The 17,937-nt window shown below is 37.8% G+C and overlaps 1 protein-coding gene and 1 non-coding gene across 2 annotated transcripts; one reads left to right on the top strand and one right to left on the bottom strand.

The window, feature by feature from the left end:
• The first annotated feature begins 1 nt into the window (after position 1).
• Positions 2–84, top strand: trnal-cag (transfer RNA leucine (anticodon CAG)). The gene has a single exon. It is a non-coding gene; the product is annotated as a tRNA-Leu (tRNA).
• Positions 85–12,376: 12,292 nt separating this feature from the next.
• Positions 12,377–17,904, bottom strand: zbtb24 (zinc finger and BTB domain containing 24). The gene is made up of 7 exons (XM_086157671.1): positions 17,886–17,904; positions 15,927–16,753; positions 14,917–15,084; positions 14,219–14,302; positions 14,054–14,137; positions 13,899–13,980; positions 12,377–13,642 (listed from the first exon to the last, which is right to left on the bottom strand). The coding sequence occupies exons 2-7, from the start codon at positions 16,726–16,728 to the stop codon at positions 12,763–12,765; spliced, it is 2,100 nt and encodes a 699-aa protein (XP_086013797.1). The 5' UTR covers positions 16,729–16,753; positions 17,886–17,904; the 3' UTR covers positions 12,377–12,762.
• Positions 17,905–17,937: the final 33 nt, after the last annotated feature.

Raw genomic sequence — 17,937 nt, 5'->3', positions numbered from 1 at the left:
TGTCAGGATGGCCGAGCGGTCTAAGGCGCTGCGTTCAGGTCGCAGTCTCCCCTGGAGGCGTGGGTTCGAATCCCACTTCTGACAAAAGAACCTTTTGCTCAAGTTGTCCTTGGAAACGAACGTTCCTGGTTTGGTTCCTCCTAGCCTGGCGAAATGTTGTCTCGCAAGATGCTGTGCCCTTAACTCCTCCCCTGGTGCTGCTCTTTACCTGCTACTCATGGTTCGTACATGATGGATTAAATGTAGTGGTCACATTTCCCTGATGTTGTGCCCAATGTATAACTGTATGTGACAGGCAGTTCTTCTTCACCTGTAGGCTTCATGCCCAGAAAGAGTACTACAGATGCAGTATTTGCTTTGAGAATGCTAATAGAGAAGTACAGAGAAGGCCAGAGGGAGCTGCAAAGACCTAGAAAAGGTATATGACAAGGTGCCAAGAGAGGAGCTCTTGGTATTGTATGAGGAAGTCTGAAGTGGCAGAGAAGAATGATAATTTGGTGCAGGACATGTATGCTAGCTGTGTCTCCCAGCTAGCCACATTGCGCTTTTGTAGACCCAGAAAAACCATCTGACAGGGCACCAAGAGAGAAACTTTGGTACTGTATGAGGATGTTTGGAGTGGCAAAGAAGTATGTAAATCTGGTGCAGGACATGTATGCTCGCTGTGAGACAGTGGTACGGTGTGCTGTAGGGGTAACAGAGAAGTTCAAGGTGGAGGTGGAACGCCATCAGGGATCAGCTCTGAGCCCCTTCTTGTTTGCCGTGGTAATGGACAGGCTGACAGATGACGTTGGACAGGAATCTCCATGGACCATGATGTTTGCGGATGACATTGTGATCTGTAGTGAGAGCAGAAATCAGGTAGAGGAAAATCTAGAGCGGTAGAAAATGAGACAGTGCTCTGGAGAAAGGAGACAGTGAAGTAGTTGTTGATGCATTTAAAGGCCGTGATTGTGTGCTACTGTGCGCTTAAGATCCAGTCTCACTACTTTCCACTCCATAGCCGGACGTCTCCTAAATTAATTCTGCATCAAAATGACCCTCTTTCGCTCTGGTTAGAGGAAAACATAACTGCCCGATTTAAAATGTAAAATTACTTTTCCTTTTCAGAATCAGAATCAGAATCAGAATACTTTATTGATCCCCCGGGGGAAATTGATTTTTGTTGAAAGCAGCACCTGCCACGTAGTCAAGTGGGGAAGAATCAAAATAGAAGTCTGTATAAAAATCAATAAAGTAGGGATTAATTCAAATAAAATGAAAAACCATAAAGATCATAATTAATAAAAATCAAGGTATGTAAAAATATAGGAAAGAAAACGTATATACGATATACGAAATGACAATATGTCTATTTCCAAGCACATGATTACATGTAGTAATTATATGTATAAATCACGGTTGTTGCACAGTAAAACATTCATCGCCAGTAATTTTCACAAACCATCCATAAATTGTCAGCTACAAATAATTAAGTCTCAGTTTAGATTCCAGCGTTTGCTAATTTGTTGCAGGTTGTGCAGAAAAGCTCGCCCTGAAGGAGTCCAGAGCTGTTTGAGCCTGTTGCCATGGTGACAAGAAACAGCCTCTCTGTGGACAGGTAAGTAACTGCAGCCTGCAGACCATGTCCATCTCTTGTGTGTATATATGTGTGTGTGTGTGTGTGTGCGTGTGTGTGTTGATGCTAAATTGCTGAGTACTTAAAAAAAGCTAATATTTAGGGACCCTTTCTGTGTGGAGTTTGCATGTTTTCCCCGTATCTGCGTGGGTTTGTTTCCTCCTGGTTCTCCGTTTTTTTTCTCTAACAGTCCAAAAACATACAGCAGGATCATTGGAAAAAAATTGGGAAAAATTACTCTGAATGAGTGAAAAAAACGATAAATCAAGGTCAGTCCCTTTTAGGCGATACGTTGCTAGCTGTGTCTCCCAGCTAGCGACATTGGGATTTTGTAGACCCAGAAAAAACATTGGACAGGGTGCCAAGAAAGGAACTTTGGTATTGTAAGAGGATGTTTGGAGTGGCAAAGAATTATGCTATTCTGGTGCAGGACATGTATGCTCGCTGTAAGACAGTGGCACGGTGTGCTGTAGGGGTAACAGAGAAGTTCAAGGTGTAGGTGGGACGCCATCAGGGATCAGCTCTGAGCCCAATCTTGTTTGCAGTGGTGATGGATAGGCTGACAGATGACGTTGGACAGGAATCTCCATGGACCATGATGTTTGCAGATGACATTGTGATCTGTAGTGAGACCCTGAATGAGTGAGTGAATGGTTGTCCGTCTGTATTTGTAGCCCTGCGATCAACTGCCGACCAGTCCAGGGTGTTTCCCGCCTCCTGGCCCATGACAGATGGATATTTGAATAAACAACAACCAAAAAAAAAAAAAAAGAACGATAAATCAAGGTCAGTACCTTCTAGACGATATGCAAAAATAATGAATTTTGGATTCATTCATCTTCTGCACTCGCTCAGCCTACTCACTCTAACTTATCCTTTATTAATTCCAGTGGGGAATTTGTTCTCTGCAATTAACCTATCATAGATCATGGCCACGCCGCCCCCATCCATCCATCCATCCATCCATCCATCCATCCATCCATCCATCCATCCATCCATAAGATTCAAATTGTTTATCATCACATGTACAGAATAGAAACATGTTTCCTTTTACAGTGACATAAGATAAGATAAGATAAGAACAACTTTATTAATCCCGAAGGAAATTGTTGTGCCAGAGTTACAGAAAATATAACCGTAATAAATAATAAAAAGAAAAAGGCAGAATTAGAAATAAAAATAAACTATAAACTATAAAGTGTCTCAGTGAAACTATAAAGTGTCTTAGTAAACAAGTGATAAAACTATAAGTGTCTTAGTAACGAGTGAGGTAAGGAGTGCACAATAGTATGATAAAAGGAAAAATTGTAGTGTAGCTGTTATGAAATGAAATATTGCACAGTTCTGAATATTGCACAGTGAAATGAAATATTGCACAGTTTTTTTTTTCGTTTGTTTTTTGAATTAATCCCTACTTTATTGATTTTTTTCTTTTTTCTTACTTTGCTGTCTGCAGCGCACTGAGATATGAGCTGATAGGAAGAATCAACACATGATTATCAATATGAATATGAGCGGTGCACTATAGCATTGGCAGGCAACAGGCAAACATCACGCGCAAAAAGACCCTCTCGCTTTGTGGTGCTGTTTTATATTTATTTTCCATCTAAATAATACACAGCGACAAAATATTGGAATCCCTGGAGTCCAGGGTGAGAACAGCGGCTGCACCGAGGTGAACCAACAGCTTGGAGAGTTCACTGTTCACTAGTTAGTAATCACGGAAAGTGACCCCGAAAGGTCAGTTTGAAGGTTATATTAGAAATCAATTGATCTAATTGATCGCTTTTATTTGATTTTGGCTGTAGCCTTGTTGTCAATAGTGAAATAGCGTTACTCTGTGACCCACGGTGCAATAGTACATAAAATTAAAAATAATTTGTCACAGAGAACATCAACAACATGTGATGCCGAGGTAGATGCGGTTGTCCTGTAGTCGAACGAATCCACCATCGGTTGAATTTTTTTATTTGGTTGAAGCCTTGTTTGCTGGTGTTAGTGTCCAGTTTTATTTTTGGGCTTTTACGCTGTTTTCCAGGGAGCTTTAATATTTCGATCGAGGCGGGCCGGTATTTCAAGGAATTGTTAATCTGATCTGACGGTTCGGTTTCATACCTGCGACACGATTCGCAAACGGAAAGCAGATGTCAGGATTTGTCTGACAGGCGATTCCTCCTCAGCCTCGCCCTTCCATCTGCATCCCATTATTTTTCTTTAAAAGTCTATTGCAGGTTTGCACCGTCCCACCTGTCCCTGAGCTGGATGAGGACCGGGCGTGTTTTTTTCTGAACAAAATAAAAATAGAAAAAAAAAACATTAAAAAAATATATACATACATACAAATATATATATATACAAAAATACATACAAATATACATACAATACATACAATATATATATATATATACACATATATACACATATATATATACAGGTTGGTTTCATAATCTTTCATCAGTGTCTAAAATTAACTTCAATATATATATATATATATACACAATATATATACATACAAAATAAAAATAGAAAAAAATACATTAAAAAATATAAAAAAATGAAAAAAAATATATACATACATACATACAAATATATATACATACAAATATACATACGATACATACAATATATATACATATATACACACATATATAGGTTGGTTTCATAATCTTTCATCAGTGTCTAAAATCAACTTCAATATATATATATACAATATATATACATACAAAATAAAAATAGAAAAAATACATTAAAAAAATATAAAAAAAATAAAAACAATATATACATATATACAAATATATATACATACAAATATACATACAATATATATATATATGTATATATACATATATACATATATATATATATATATGCAAAAATACATTAAAAAACATTAAAAAATAAAAAATATATATACATGTATTTTTTTTCTATAAAAAAAAAGAAAAGATAATAATAATAATAACAGCTGTTTTAAATCCTTTTCTTCCTCTGGTTGACCTTAGCCTGTCAGGTCACACAGAGGAAACCCTTCAGGTGTTTATCAGGACGTAAAATAAAACGCCGGTATCTCGTCGCAGCTTGCAGGCGAGAAATTTACATCTCGGGGATTCTCCAAGCGCCTCCGTTCCATAAAAGGTGCGAAAATCACGAGGCGAAACCAACAGCCAGAGGGGAAGAATCGAAGGGGTCCCTCTCCGGGGGGTTCGTCTGGAACTCCGGCCGGCGGCGAGCGTTTTTTTTCTTCCTTTTATTCATTTTTTCCTCTTTCTTCTTCTTTTTTTTCCCCCCCAGTGAAGAAGAAAATTCTACTTGCGATACGATCGGGGGGTTCTGTGGCGTTGCTTTCATAAACACGGTCTTGTTTGTTACTCCGGGCTGATGGAAGCCTTTGAGTCCATCCAGCTGGAAGAAGTAGGTCTGCGTGATGAGATGCTGAATTCATTTGTGAAGAAGACACCGGCCGCAGGGGGTCTGATGGAAACCCTGTTGAGATGCACACCGTCTGAGCTTCTCAGGCGGCTGAGCAGGATGATAAATGTGATTGGCTTCCCCTGAAGTCAACTTAATTTCTCTTACAATGCAGGATGAAGCTGCAAAGATCAAAAGGAGGTTCATAATGGACTTTCTCCAGAAGCACGCACACACACACACACACACACACACACTCACAACTGCATTCCTTTTGTTAGGAGACCAGACGAGGCCGTCTCCTCCCCGTCGTCACGCAGAGCAGCGGCTCGATGGGGAAAAAAGCGAAGCGCCGTCCTGTTTCCTTCCGGAGCTTCATCACACGAACATCTCGAACATCTCTTTCCAGAGCGAGAGCTCTGGAACTCGAGGCCCGTGAGAACGTCCAGAAAGGTCTGATTGTTAAATAAAACGCACGCATTGACCATAAACTCCATTTCACACCATTCATGCAGATTATTTTTACTTGCCAAGTGTCGGCAACCCGCCGTTTAATTCGCAGTGGATCCGCATCGATGCTATTTTCAGGTGGAATTGAGAAATACAAATGATCTCTAAATGTCCATGAAGAGAAAAGTTGATGCAGATGGAAGCTTCTGGAAGGAGAAAAAAAGCGGTATGTCGGTTTTGTCGGTTGTCGAAGAGTGCGATCCGCGTCGGCATTTAGACGACAGAGCTAAGCATGCTAAAGTTAGCCTTGTAGAAAAACTACAAATTTTCCAAAGATTAAAAGCCAAAATATCATATTTTTATGGATTTGCATTGATTCTATGCAAATGCATATGTGACATTTTGGATTTGAATGAGTAATAAATTCAGTTATTTAACATAAAGGTGTAGTTACATTGATTTTACGTTACATTTGATGACATATAAACCTTTAGACCTTAAAACACTTTATAGCCTTAACTTTGACACTTTATATTTTATTTGTATTTCTTATTCTCCCTCCTTCCTATTATTTATTATTGTTATGTTTTACTTGAAACTCTGGCATAACAATTTCCTTCGGGATAAATAAAGTTGTTCTTATTCTTATTCTTATTTCTACTGCTTCTGTTCCATGTGGTTTTTTGAGGGTTTGACTTGACCATAGATTTTAGCTTATTATTTAGTTTTTTAAAACAAGATACAACTCAGGCGATGATATATTCACCAAGAAGGGAGGAAAAAAAATGGAATATGCTTTAGTCAGCGATTAAACCCAGAAAAAATGAATTCTAGCTGTATTCTAATATAATTCTTGATCAAGACATCTCCTTTGATTTTTGTCATTTATTTTTGCAGACTTAAATATATTAAAAAATCAAATTCCAGATTATTTACATTTCGAAAAGTTATATAATTGTTTTGCCCAACCCCATTAAATACAGCACTGCATTGAAGTTGATTTTAGACACTGATGAAAGATTATGAAACCAACCTAAATACATACAAATGGCTTCTGAAGGTCATGTTTAACTGTATATTTATAATGAGTTATTTTTCTTAAATGCTCCCTTCTTGAAAGACAGAAAAAGAAAAAATAATTGAATATTAACAGCTGGAAATCCGGTGCCGGGTCCTTGTCTTCCTGGAGTTTGCACGGTTTACCCATTCCAAAATTACAGCACAGTTTCATATTGTTTGCATTAAACCGCGCAAAAGTCATTCTTCATGACCTTCAACTGTGGAAAAAAAAAAAAAAAAAAAAAAGATTGTGTTCTTAAAGGGTGGGACAAGTTTAACAACCCATATAAAGTGAATTTAATCAAGGCTCACGGATGTTGTGATCATCCCGCGGGGACGGTCGGAGGGCAGAGTCGGCAGTAAAAACGTAATCGATGAGTAAAAGAGTGAACAATAAACACGGCGTATAAAACCGACAGATGGAACAGGGAACATTAATAATCATATTTGACATATTCCGGCCTCGCTTGCGAGCTCGGGTCCGTTTCGTGAAGACAGGATTGCAAGGGTGAGTGTTGAGCCGCATTTTGTAATAACAGTGCATTTTGTAATAAACGTCCAAAATGTAATAACTTTTTCATTTCATTTTGTAATAAAGCCGCATTTTGTAATAAACTGCCCCAACGCATTTTGTAATAAATTTTGCCGCATTATGTAATAAGTTATTACATATTGAGAAGATTATTACAAAATGCACTTGCAACTTTTTTTATTTTGTAGGAAATGTAATAACATGGTGCATTATGTAATAACAATTCTAAAGCATAAGTTTGTTAATTGTATTTTATTTTACTTAAAAGTATTTGTAAAAGCTAGGCTTATTATTAGTATCACTGTATTAGCCTAGTAGCAGTACTTAGCAATTACTATCAGTACACTATTCAAAGGTTGCATTAACAGAGAATATTCTATAAATTCCGTGTTATTACATTTCCTAGAGAATAAAAAAGTTGCAAGTGCATTTTGTAATAATCTTCTCAAAATGTAATAACTTATTACATAATGCGGCAAAATTTATTACAAAATTCGTTGGGGCAGTTTATTACAAAATGCGGCAGTTTATTACAAAATGCGGCTTTATTACAAAATGAAATGAAAAAGTTATTACATTTTGGATGTTTATTACAAAATGCACCGTTATTACAAAATGCGTCTCAACAGTGAGTAATCACAGCGTCAAATCTAATGTGAAATATTAACAGAAAATTAATTAAAAATATTAATATTATTATATATTATAATAATTACAATACATTATAATATGATTTAATTTTTTTGTAAAAATGTAATAAAACATGTACATGTGTAAAAAAACCAAATCTACAAAAATTCAATTTACAACAAAAAATGTGGTTAAAATGATGTACAAAGATTTTTTTTGCCTAATCTTTTGAATTCTTCCAATTAAAAAAATCATAAAGGCTTCCCGTATTTCATAATTAGACTTTGAAAACTAATTTAATGTAAAAAAATAAAAAAAAATACTCAAATTACCAGATTAGACGCAGACTGTTGTGATGGAAAAGAAATTTTCATTTTAATTCAACACCTCTCTGCATCATCCCCTCTATTATTTTAATACAAAATATTTTATAATATTTTAATATTTTTACAGGGTGCAGCATGGATTCACATGTACAACCGAACACCTTTTTTGAGGATGCTGGACATAAAAATGAAAAAAAAAAGTGACAGACTTTGTTGTGAAAATGATGTGAGAGCCGTGCATTTCTGAACTGTATTTCAACGGCAACGGCAGGAGTCACACAGATTTGCAGTATTCATGATTGTGTTTTTGTTTTTGTGTGAAAATCATGATTTTCTGGTTTTGTTGTTTGAAAACAGTGATTCATTTTGTGCACCAGTAAAACATCTACCTCAACTGGAATAAAAAAAAAAATCACATTTTATTTTTCCAATAAAAAAGGGTTTGGGGTATGAAACTGGTGGTTGCACCTTGTCAAGTCTCACTAAATCTAAAAATTTAATTAAATTTGGGGACATTGAAATCCCTTTTAAACCAAGGAGAGATGCTGTCAGCATCTAACCCCATGCCAAACAAAAAATAGCAAATAAAATAAATAAAAATGACAGTAAACTCCAAGTAAAAATAAAAAATGCATTTAATTATGTTTTATGCATTTGACTGACACGTTAGCATCAGACAATGCTGTTTATATCGCTAAAACATCACAAATGAAATGCTTACCTTTTTATCCATTTTATCCCTTGTGGTTGTACAAACTGGATTCCAGGGTGATGAAGGAGCTGGAACCTGACCAAGTGCAGAACCTGGAACAGATGAGAGGCGATGTGGACGAGCAGAAGGATCCGGTGGCTCGGCGAGCAGCCGGACGGAGGCGTCGCAGCAGCCGAGAGATCTGAAGGTCAGCGAGGTGACGAGGCTGCAAAAAGCTGCCGAGCAGGATTACGCTTAATGTAACGTCAGCGTCCTTTCAATTATGGACACGGGAAAAGATGAGGAGATCGACTCTGAGTTTCATCAGATTTAAGGGTGAATCTCAAATGAGATTAAATAATGATACGTCTATAACAAAGTAACTTTATATAAAGAATTAAGTCAAAAGCTCAGGATTTCAAGTGTCAAACTCAGGAGACCAAAAGAGAAACTTAAATTCAAATGAATACATATATGTATATGTTTATATACGTATCCCAAAGAGAGAAGCTTAATTTGGTATATATATATATATATGAAACAAAGGCACACACACACACATATGAATATGTATATATATATATATACACACACATATATACACATATATACACATATATGTGTGTGTGTGTATATGTGTATTTAAATGTATATGTGTATGTATGTGTATATATGTATATGTTAATGTTTGTATATATACATACACATATACACACATATATGTATGTGTGTATATGTGTACATATTTATACAGATATATGAATTTATACATATCTATCAAAAGAGGAACCTAATTCGTTACATATATGTGTATGTAACAACTGCACCTATATATGCATATATATACCTGTATACAGTGTAAGCATGTGTGTATGCATACGTATATATATGTGTGTGTATACATATATGTATATATACATATCCCAAAGAGACAAGAGAGAAACCTAATTTGATTTTTATATGTATATGAAACAAATGCACATATATATATGTACATGTATATATATATGCACATACTGTAAACATGTGTATGTATGTGTGTATATATATATATACATATATATATGTATGTATATGTGTATGTGTTGGTGCATGTGTATGTATGAATATGAATATGTGTATTTGTACATGTATGTTTATTTGTATATGTATATTTGTATGTATGAGTATGTGCAAGTATTTGTATATATATACATCTTTAATCAGAAATATACTAATGATATTTGTACTGCACATTGATAGAAATTGTTCTGTTATTTTTATGATCATAATCTTTATTATTGTTATAATTATAATAATAATAATCAATATTATTATTTTTCCTTTGGCCTCTCCCTTCAGGGATCCACTCCACAAATGGTCTTCCTCTATAAAACCATAATGCCCCAAATTACTTGTTTCAACAAATTCTAATGAATCACGTATTATTAATTTCATTGATATTATTATTATTATTATTATCATTAGCATTTTTTTCATTATTCATATTGTTATTTTGAGGAGAGCGTTTGATAAAAAACAAAATCTTGGTTTGTGTGTTCTTTCTGTGTTTATGAAATAAACTGAATAAACTTTCAATTCTCACCTGGTTTTAGGATTCTTCTCAAGGTCTGATAATAATTACCTTACAGTCAACTGCAAGAAATATGTTTTTTACTTCCTCCTCCTCTCGTTGCGTCAATTAAGTATTCTGTGATAAATACCTATGTAATTTTTAATTTACATTTTTATTTCAAGATTCCAGAATCTAATTGTTTATTGTTATATGTACAGTGTAAAAACGTATTTCCCTGCACAATGAAATTCTTACTTTGCTGCAGTGCATTTGGATATGTATTGATAAGAAATTAGAAATAATGATATTGTCAACATTATTATAAATATGAACAGTGACGGCAGGTGTATTTGCTTTTTATTTTTTTATTTTGCTTTTTTTTTGCTTATATTTATTTTTTGTTTTTTGCTTTCATATTCCTTTTTTATTTTTTTTAATTGTGTGCTGTTTTGGTATTGTTTAATTAAATATGCAGTAATTTACACATAATAAGAAAAGAAAAGAAATCATACATGCTTTTTAAAAAAAAATTAGATTCCGTTTTTACTGTCTTCTTTTGTTCAACAAAATCTAAAGCAATCCAAATCTTTCCTTTTCAAGTAATTTGTCAACATTTTATAGTTGATTTTTCCAACTTCATTTGATGTAATTTTGTTCTTTTACATGTCAGAACAAGATCTCCCCGTTCCAGGAAAATCAAGGTTAATATATTAAAAAAAAACAAAAAACTGTTATTCAGATACAAAGAACATCTGGTACCGTAACTTTTATCAGTTTACAATATTTGAAGTATTCCTATTGTAATTTAAGGCACATTTTTAACAAAATACAGTCATTTGTGCTTTTTAATTTTATTAAATATATTTTTCTCTGTTTTTTTATTTTTTATTTTGCCCTCCTGTGGTGAAGATAGGAAATACATCAGCCTCTGATGAGCTCATTCCATTCAAACACACCTGGTAGTAAACTTTATAAATGCATTTAGATAAAAGTAATTCTTTCCTCATTTAAACCAAAATTTTTTAACTTACTTAGGACATTTTAACAATTTTTTTAACTATTCTCTATTCTAATTTTCAGTTAGTGCCATTGTAATTTCTTGTTTGTTTTTTTTTTTTTGTTTTAGTAAGTATTACGCCTCCCTGTGGTGAAATGGTGAAGTGTTTCCATTGATTTAACTTACTGATTGCCTTTATCTATTCTATTTTTTATTCCCAATTCATTTTCAGCTGGTTTCAATAAAAAATAAACAATTTTTATTTTTTATCTGGTAATTATAATTTCCTGTTTATTTAATTCCTTTTTTTTATTAATTCCATTAATTAGTTGAATTTAAAGCTTAAGGATAAATTCAGCATCACGCATGTTTTTTATTTTGACTTATAGGTTTCCCTCCGTCACCCCTGAGATCTGGGAGAACTAAAACTAATTTCAGGGATGCTATAACTTGTAAATATATTCAACAGTTTAAATGTGTATGTCATCCCTGTCTGGTGAAACCACAGAATACATCCACCTTTTAGGTCTGGTTATCCGGTTAAGGTAACTATGGTTACTGTAACCTTTTCTTCCCTTTCTTTTTTGAAAAAAAAAAAAAAAAAAAAAAAAAATTCCCACGCATTTGTGACATATTTCTGAGAATCTTATAATAAGATTTTTTTCTTGTTTTCAAAATCTCATAATTTCAGTTACTTTCATCATTTATAATTGAGAACACACTATTTCCCTTTTTCCTATCACAGTAAAAATAGTCAACTTTGTTTAACAGCCGTTAAGAACATGACCCCTTCCTCTATTTTACCTTCACTGAAATATTTCAGTGAATTCTTTTTTATGTATTTTGCGATAAAAAAAAATGCACCTTCCCATTTTGTTCTTATGGGCTATGAATGAATTTCTCTCAATAAAAACAAAGTTTGAGTTTTGATGTATCTCCTGATTCCTGTTCGTGTAACAACCGATGTTCAAACTGTCGATGTTTAGGAAAAAATTTAGCCATATCACTTCACACGTGACAAAGAACACACATGTGAGGTAGTAAAGCAAAGAATATCACAGTCAATCTGAAATATAATTCTTAATTTTTTTAATAGCAATTCCTCCTTGGTAGTGATAGATCACTAATAATATATAACAATAAAATCTTTTTCCTGGTCGTAAAGCAAACGGGTCGTGTTCTGGGTGCGAGGCGGGCAGGTGGGCATTTCATGCACATTCATTGACAAATCCAGTGTCCAACAGCCTCAAGTGTGTATTTAGTCAATGGGCCGAACAAACAAAAAAAAAAAAAAAAAAAAAATTGGATTATCATGAGAATTTACGTTAATCACAAATCCTGCGGCGATTTGACTTGTTTTAAAAATCTGAATGTGAACCGACCTATTTGAAGGATGACAGGATGTGCAGCTGTTAGGTTGAGCTCAGCAGTGTATTTACGCAGTCGCTCCACATTGGTCACGACGTCACAACTCCGAGCCCGGGCGCCGCCAGCCGTCAGCTGTGCTGCGGCAGCCCGGCGCCGTAGAGGCAGGAGACGGTTCCGGCTTGGATCTGGAAAGTCTGGCCCTGGATGTGGTGGCCGGAGATCTGCTCGCTGGTCTGGCTGATGGAGATGGGCTGGCTGCTCTGGTTGCTGATGTGAATGGCCTGGCTGTGCTGCGCCCTCGCCGCCTGCGTCTGCACCGCCGCCGCCACCGCCGCCGCGCCCTCCTGAGTGATAGCCAGCTGCTGGACGGGCTGGTGCATCAGCTGCAGCTGCGGGACGGTCCTGTGCGTGAGGTGAAGGGGCTGCGGGGCTCCGTGGTGGGCTTGGAGCTGCTCCATGGTCTCTTTGCTCAGGGTGAAAACGTGCATCTGCTCCGGCTGGTGGCCCGTCGGCCCTTCCAGCATGCTGATGGTCTGAATCTGAGGCGTCTGGTCCTGAGATACCAGAGCCACGTTCTGTATGTGTCCTGACGGCTGCGTGAGGAGGGTGAGTCTGGGGTGGAGGGGCTCAGCCGACGCCCCCTCCGTGGTGATGATGCTGATCTCCTGGTCCTGAACCGGGACGAAGTCGATGTTGTCCCCCGTCAGCACCAGCTGGATCTCCGGTTGGCCGCTCGGGGGCAGCTGGTACTTGAGCTGCATGATGTTCCGCGCTTCCTCCTGAGGGCCGTCGGTTAGCGTCGCGTCCGACGAGGCCTCGGCGGCCGCGGCGCGCTCCTTCTTGTGGGTGTTGGTGTGAGTTTTCAGATTGTCCAGACGGGTGAAGGCCAGGCTGCAGACGGAGCAGGCGAAGGGTTTCTTCCCTGAGTGGGAGGCAACGTGGCGACGTCTCGCGCTGGGGTCCGAGAAGGCCTTGTTGCAGATGTTGCAGCTAAACGGCTTCTCGCCTCTACAAATTGAGAACGAATGGATTCCTTCTATATAATTATAGTGATATAACCCTGCGTGATTGGCCGTCGGCTAACATTTCATTGTAAATCTCATAAAATCCAAGTGTGAATTGACCTCGCCGCTATCATTTTATTGTCTTCACCTCCGTTGCTTTTCAAAGCCGAGTACAATCATTGTGTAGTTTCTCCCGAGCGTCAGAAAATAGGAAAAAACAATACAAAACCGGTCGAAAAAAAAAAAAATCATTTCCTCACCTGTGGATTCGGATGTGAGTCTGCAGCGTGCTTTTCACGGAGAAACACTTTCCGCAGATCTCACAGGTGAAAGGCCTCTCGCCTGTCGGGACACATCGGTCATTAACACGCCGAGGATGATCGGAATCGACCGGGAAACGCCGATCGGAGCTCACCTGTGTGAGTCCTGAGGTGCTTCTTGAGCTGAGCCGTGTCCAGGAACTTGTGATGACACTGAGCGCATTCAGGCAACGATTTGCCTTTCATTTGAGACGGCGAAAAACACGTTAATATAAACGTCGCGTCTCGACGGCTGGCGGTTTCAGCGGCTGCTTTCTCACCGGTGTGGACCCTGCAGTGACTCTGGAGCTGCCTCTTCTGGGTGAAGGTCTTTCCACATTTATCACAGCCGTAGGACTTCTTCTCTACGGAAGGAGGTGGAGACGGATCGTTTACATCACGATAGGTGACGTGTTGATTTTGCCAGGAGGGAAAAGACTTTTTAAGTTGATTTATTCACACATAATCACACTTCCTTAAAGATTAAACGTTTAAAACCAAAATATTCTTATTCATGCATTGGAGGCATTAATTCATGCTTCACCAAAAGCCATATGTACATATTTCTGCAGAAACTACGAGTGCAGATTTTGAAAAAAGATGTTATCTAAATCTGAAGTTTCCGCGATTTCACATTTAAAAGTATTACTTTGGATGATGGTCTTTCTGGATGTGACAGCCTTGCGTTGGAAGACTTTTATTGGAAAAATATAAACAAACTGACAAAAAAAAAAAAAAAAAACTCAAGCATTTGTTTTATTGTGTAAAAATTATTCTTAATTTCTTTTGAAAATTCAACTGATTTTATTATTTTGAAGGGTCGTTCAGGAACCAGTTTCAAACTGAATGTGTGCGTATGAAGAGGTTTTTAAAAAAGTCCCGCATCACAATCACAGACTCCACTCTCAGTCTTGAATAAAAATCAATAAATAAAACGAAATGATATGAACTTCATAGAGTTTGGACGTTTGGAGTTCACCTTCGTGGAGCTTCATGTGCTCCTGCAGTGTGTGTTTGGTGGCCAGAGCTTTGGAGCAGGTGGGACAGACGAAGGGTTTCTCCCCAGTGTGTTTCCGCTGGTGAACCACCATGGTGTGTTTCTGCGTGAACGTCTTTTCACACACGGGACACTGGAAAGGCTTCTCGCCTGGAAAAGGAAACGGGAGAAGATGTGAGTGGACGAGCGTCACGCGGTTCAGGAAAATACTTGCGTCTCATCGTTTGATCCGTGAAGACGCGGTGGAAACGTCTCATTTTTGTTGACGTACCGGGTGCACCGATGAGTACATAGTTGGAGTGTTAATATGTGGATTAAATGCTTATTTATCATCAAACTGGCCTCCAAAACAGCGCCTACCTCCGAATATTTATGTGTAATAAGTGTATGAAAAAAACAAACAAACAAAAATCTCACTCTCACCTTATCTTTGTCAGGATAGTTTATCAATCTTACTGATTTTAAGGTAATGCCTCGCTGATTTTCAGTTCATATCTAGTTTGTCAATAATTACCTGCCAATCTTCAGATCATTTCTGGGACTTTTAATTTTTTTCTTTTTTTTAGAAATTTCAAAAAGGGCAACACTTGTGGAAATTTAGAGGGTAAATAAGGACTAGCAAATTCTAACAAACAAAATTGAAAAGTTGTGATTATAAACTGTTTACCAATATTTGTGGGTCTGAACATATTATATATATATATGTACTGCTTAAAAAAAATAAAGGGAACGCTTCAACAATAACAACATTGTGTATTTTTCCACTTTAATTTTGAGTGCGACTCCAAATCCAGACCTGCATGCCTTCACACATTTGATTTCCACGGATAATTTTTCTGTGATTTTGTCGTCAGCACATTCAACCATGTAAAGAACAACGTATCTAATGAGAATATTTCATTAATTCAGATCTAGGATGTGTTATTTAAGGTTCCCTTTATTTTTTTGAGCAGTGTATACACACATATGTAAATATTACTTGTGAGGCCGACCTGTATGTGTCCTCTGGTGAATCTTTAAAAAGAGGTGGTTCTTGAAGACTTTGCTGCAGTCGTCACAGCGGGCTTCGGTGTCGGGGTATTTCCTCTTGCGGCCTCTCTTCCCAGGCTCTCTGCGTTCTGCTGGGTCGCTGCCCAGCTTGTAGGCTCGGTATTTCACTGGTGGTTTGATTGTGCGTCTCCTCTGTGGCGCCTGCCTCGATTCTGCGTTATACTCCGTCGCGGCGGGCGACGTTTGCTCGCAGGCGTTGCCGTCGTCGGCCTCTGAGGTCTCGGCGAGTTCACGTCTCCCCCCCGGCTCTCTAACGGCGACACTTTTCTTCGGTCGTCCTCTTTTCCGTTTTGAGGGACGCGAAACCTCAGCTTTGCCGGGCGTTGCCTCGTCACCTTTGACCTCTGCAGCAGGCGGCGTGATTTCAGCCAGCAGCACCGCGACCAGATCGCTGACCTGCATGTAACGGGCGGCAGCCAGCAGCCGCCGGGTGGCGCTCTCCTCCACCGACACATGAGCGCTGTAGATGAAGTCCAGCACCGCTCCGAACATTTCGGCCGCCACGCCATCCAACGAGAAGACGGACCGACCTATTTGGTTTTCGGCGGTGAACAGGAGGGAGAAGTACTCGCTGCTCGCCGCCAGCAGGGCCTTGTGCGCCTTAAAGTGCTCGTTCTCCACCACGAGAGTGATGTCACACAACAATTCCTTTTTCCGGAGGTCGTTGAATTTGCTCAAGATGCTTTGCTTGTGCGAGTCAGAGTGAAGGGCCATCGGGGTTGACAGCGAGGAAGGATGACTCATGTTTCTAAGACATGCACTTTTGCTCCTGCAGAGCAAAACAACAGACACCCAGATTGCTTTTAATGCTTTCACTGCCCTTTCACAACCTACTGGAAAAATGCTTTGTCATGTTTGTGTCCATTCATCATTGTGTTTGATATTGCTGTAATCTTTACATTTGTAGAATTTGAGGTTTATTACAAAATCAGATGTCTAATAAATATTTTCTTTTGTTATTTTTTGAAGAAGACCTACAAAGTGAATCTGGACGCAAAAAGATGAGAGGTCACAACTGAGCTTGAAGGCAACAGTAAAAAACAGGATGAACAGAAAGACTTGATTTTCTATCAATCCTGGACAACCTCTCCAATTATTATAATAAATAATATTATTTACCAAATTCAAAATGTGAGTATCATGTGCACAGGATTTTTTTTTTATTTGCTGTGCAGGGTTGAATGCTTATGAAATAAATACACAATATAATACGCATATATAATACACAATAAAAGCTATTTAGAAGGGCAGCATGTTAAAGATACAGACAACTATGAACCAAATTGACAATGTATAATACCTAAGCTAAAATTTATTGATATTTCAATTGCAGTTTCTCCTGCTCCAGAAGATGTATGAAGCGCTTACAATTCAGTAACTATCCATTCGTGGTATATATTATTTTAAATTACAGTATGATTTTTCTTTTTTAAGTATGTTCAGTTCCGTCGTATTATAACAGTGAATTCAATTGCAGGCGTGTGTATTTTGTATTCATGGAAAAACTGCTTTAGGCACGTAATAAAACCAGCGTTTCGCGTTTATAATAAGCGTGTTACTTTCAAAAACGATCGGAACTGACCGGTAAGGATTTTCCGGATTTTTTCACCATGAAAAGACAACGCAAAAGGTGCAGTTTCTTTTACATCTTTACAAACTTCGCCTGTTTGCAAACAGCAATACGGCGGAGTCTTGAATGCAACTTGAAGGTTAGCAAGAAAGCTACATCGCTTGAAACAACGCGTCCTCTGTCGACAACAAACAAGCCAGGAATAACAAAAACGGTGAAACAGCCATAAACATATGCGACAAACGGATTATAATTGAGAGGAAACTGCCTTTGCACCACCGTGAAACGTTTTTTAGTATTTTAGCGCAGTATTGAGCTGTTGGGACCTTACCCTCTTTGACTCTCGTTGGTTGGGAGGAGGTGAGACGTCTCATCGCGAGAGT

This window comes from Fistularia commersonii, chromosome 1 (assembly GCF_037954325.1).
Source record: "Fistularia commersonii isolate RoL2024-O1a breed Wild chromosome 1, RoL_Fcom_v1.0, whole genome shotgun sequence".
NCBI classification, from domain to species: domain Eukaryota; kingdom Metazoa; phylum Chordata; class Actinopteri; order Syngnathiformes; family Fistulariidae; genus Fistularia; species Fistularia commersonii.
Note: the sequence above shows the minus strand (reverse complement) of the source record. Positions and strands in the feature narration are given on the sequence as shown.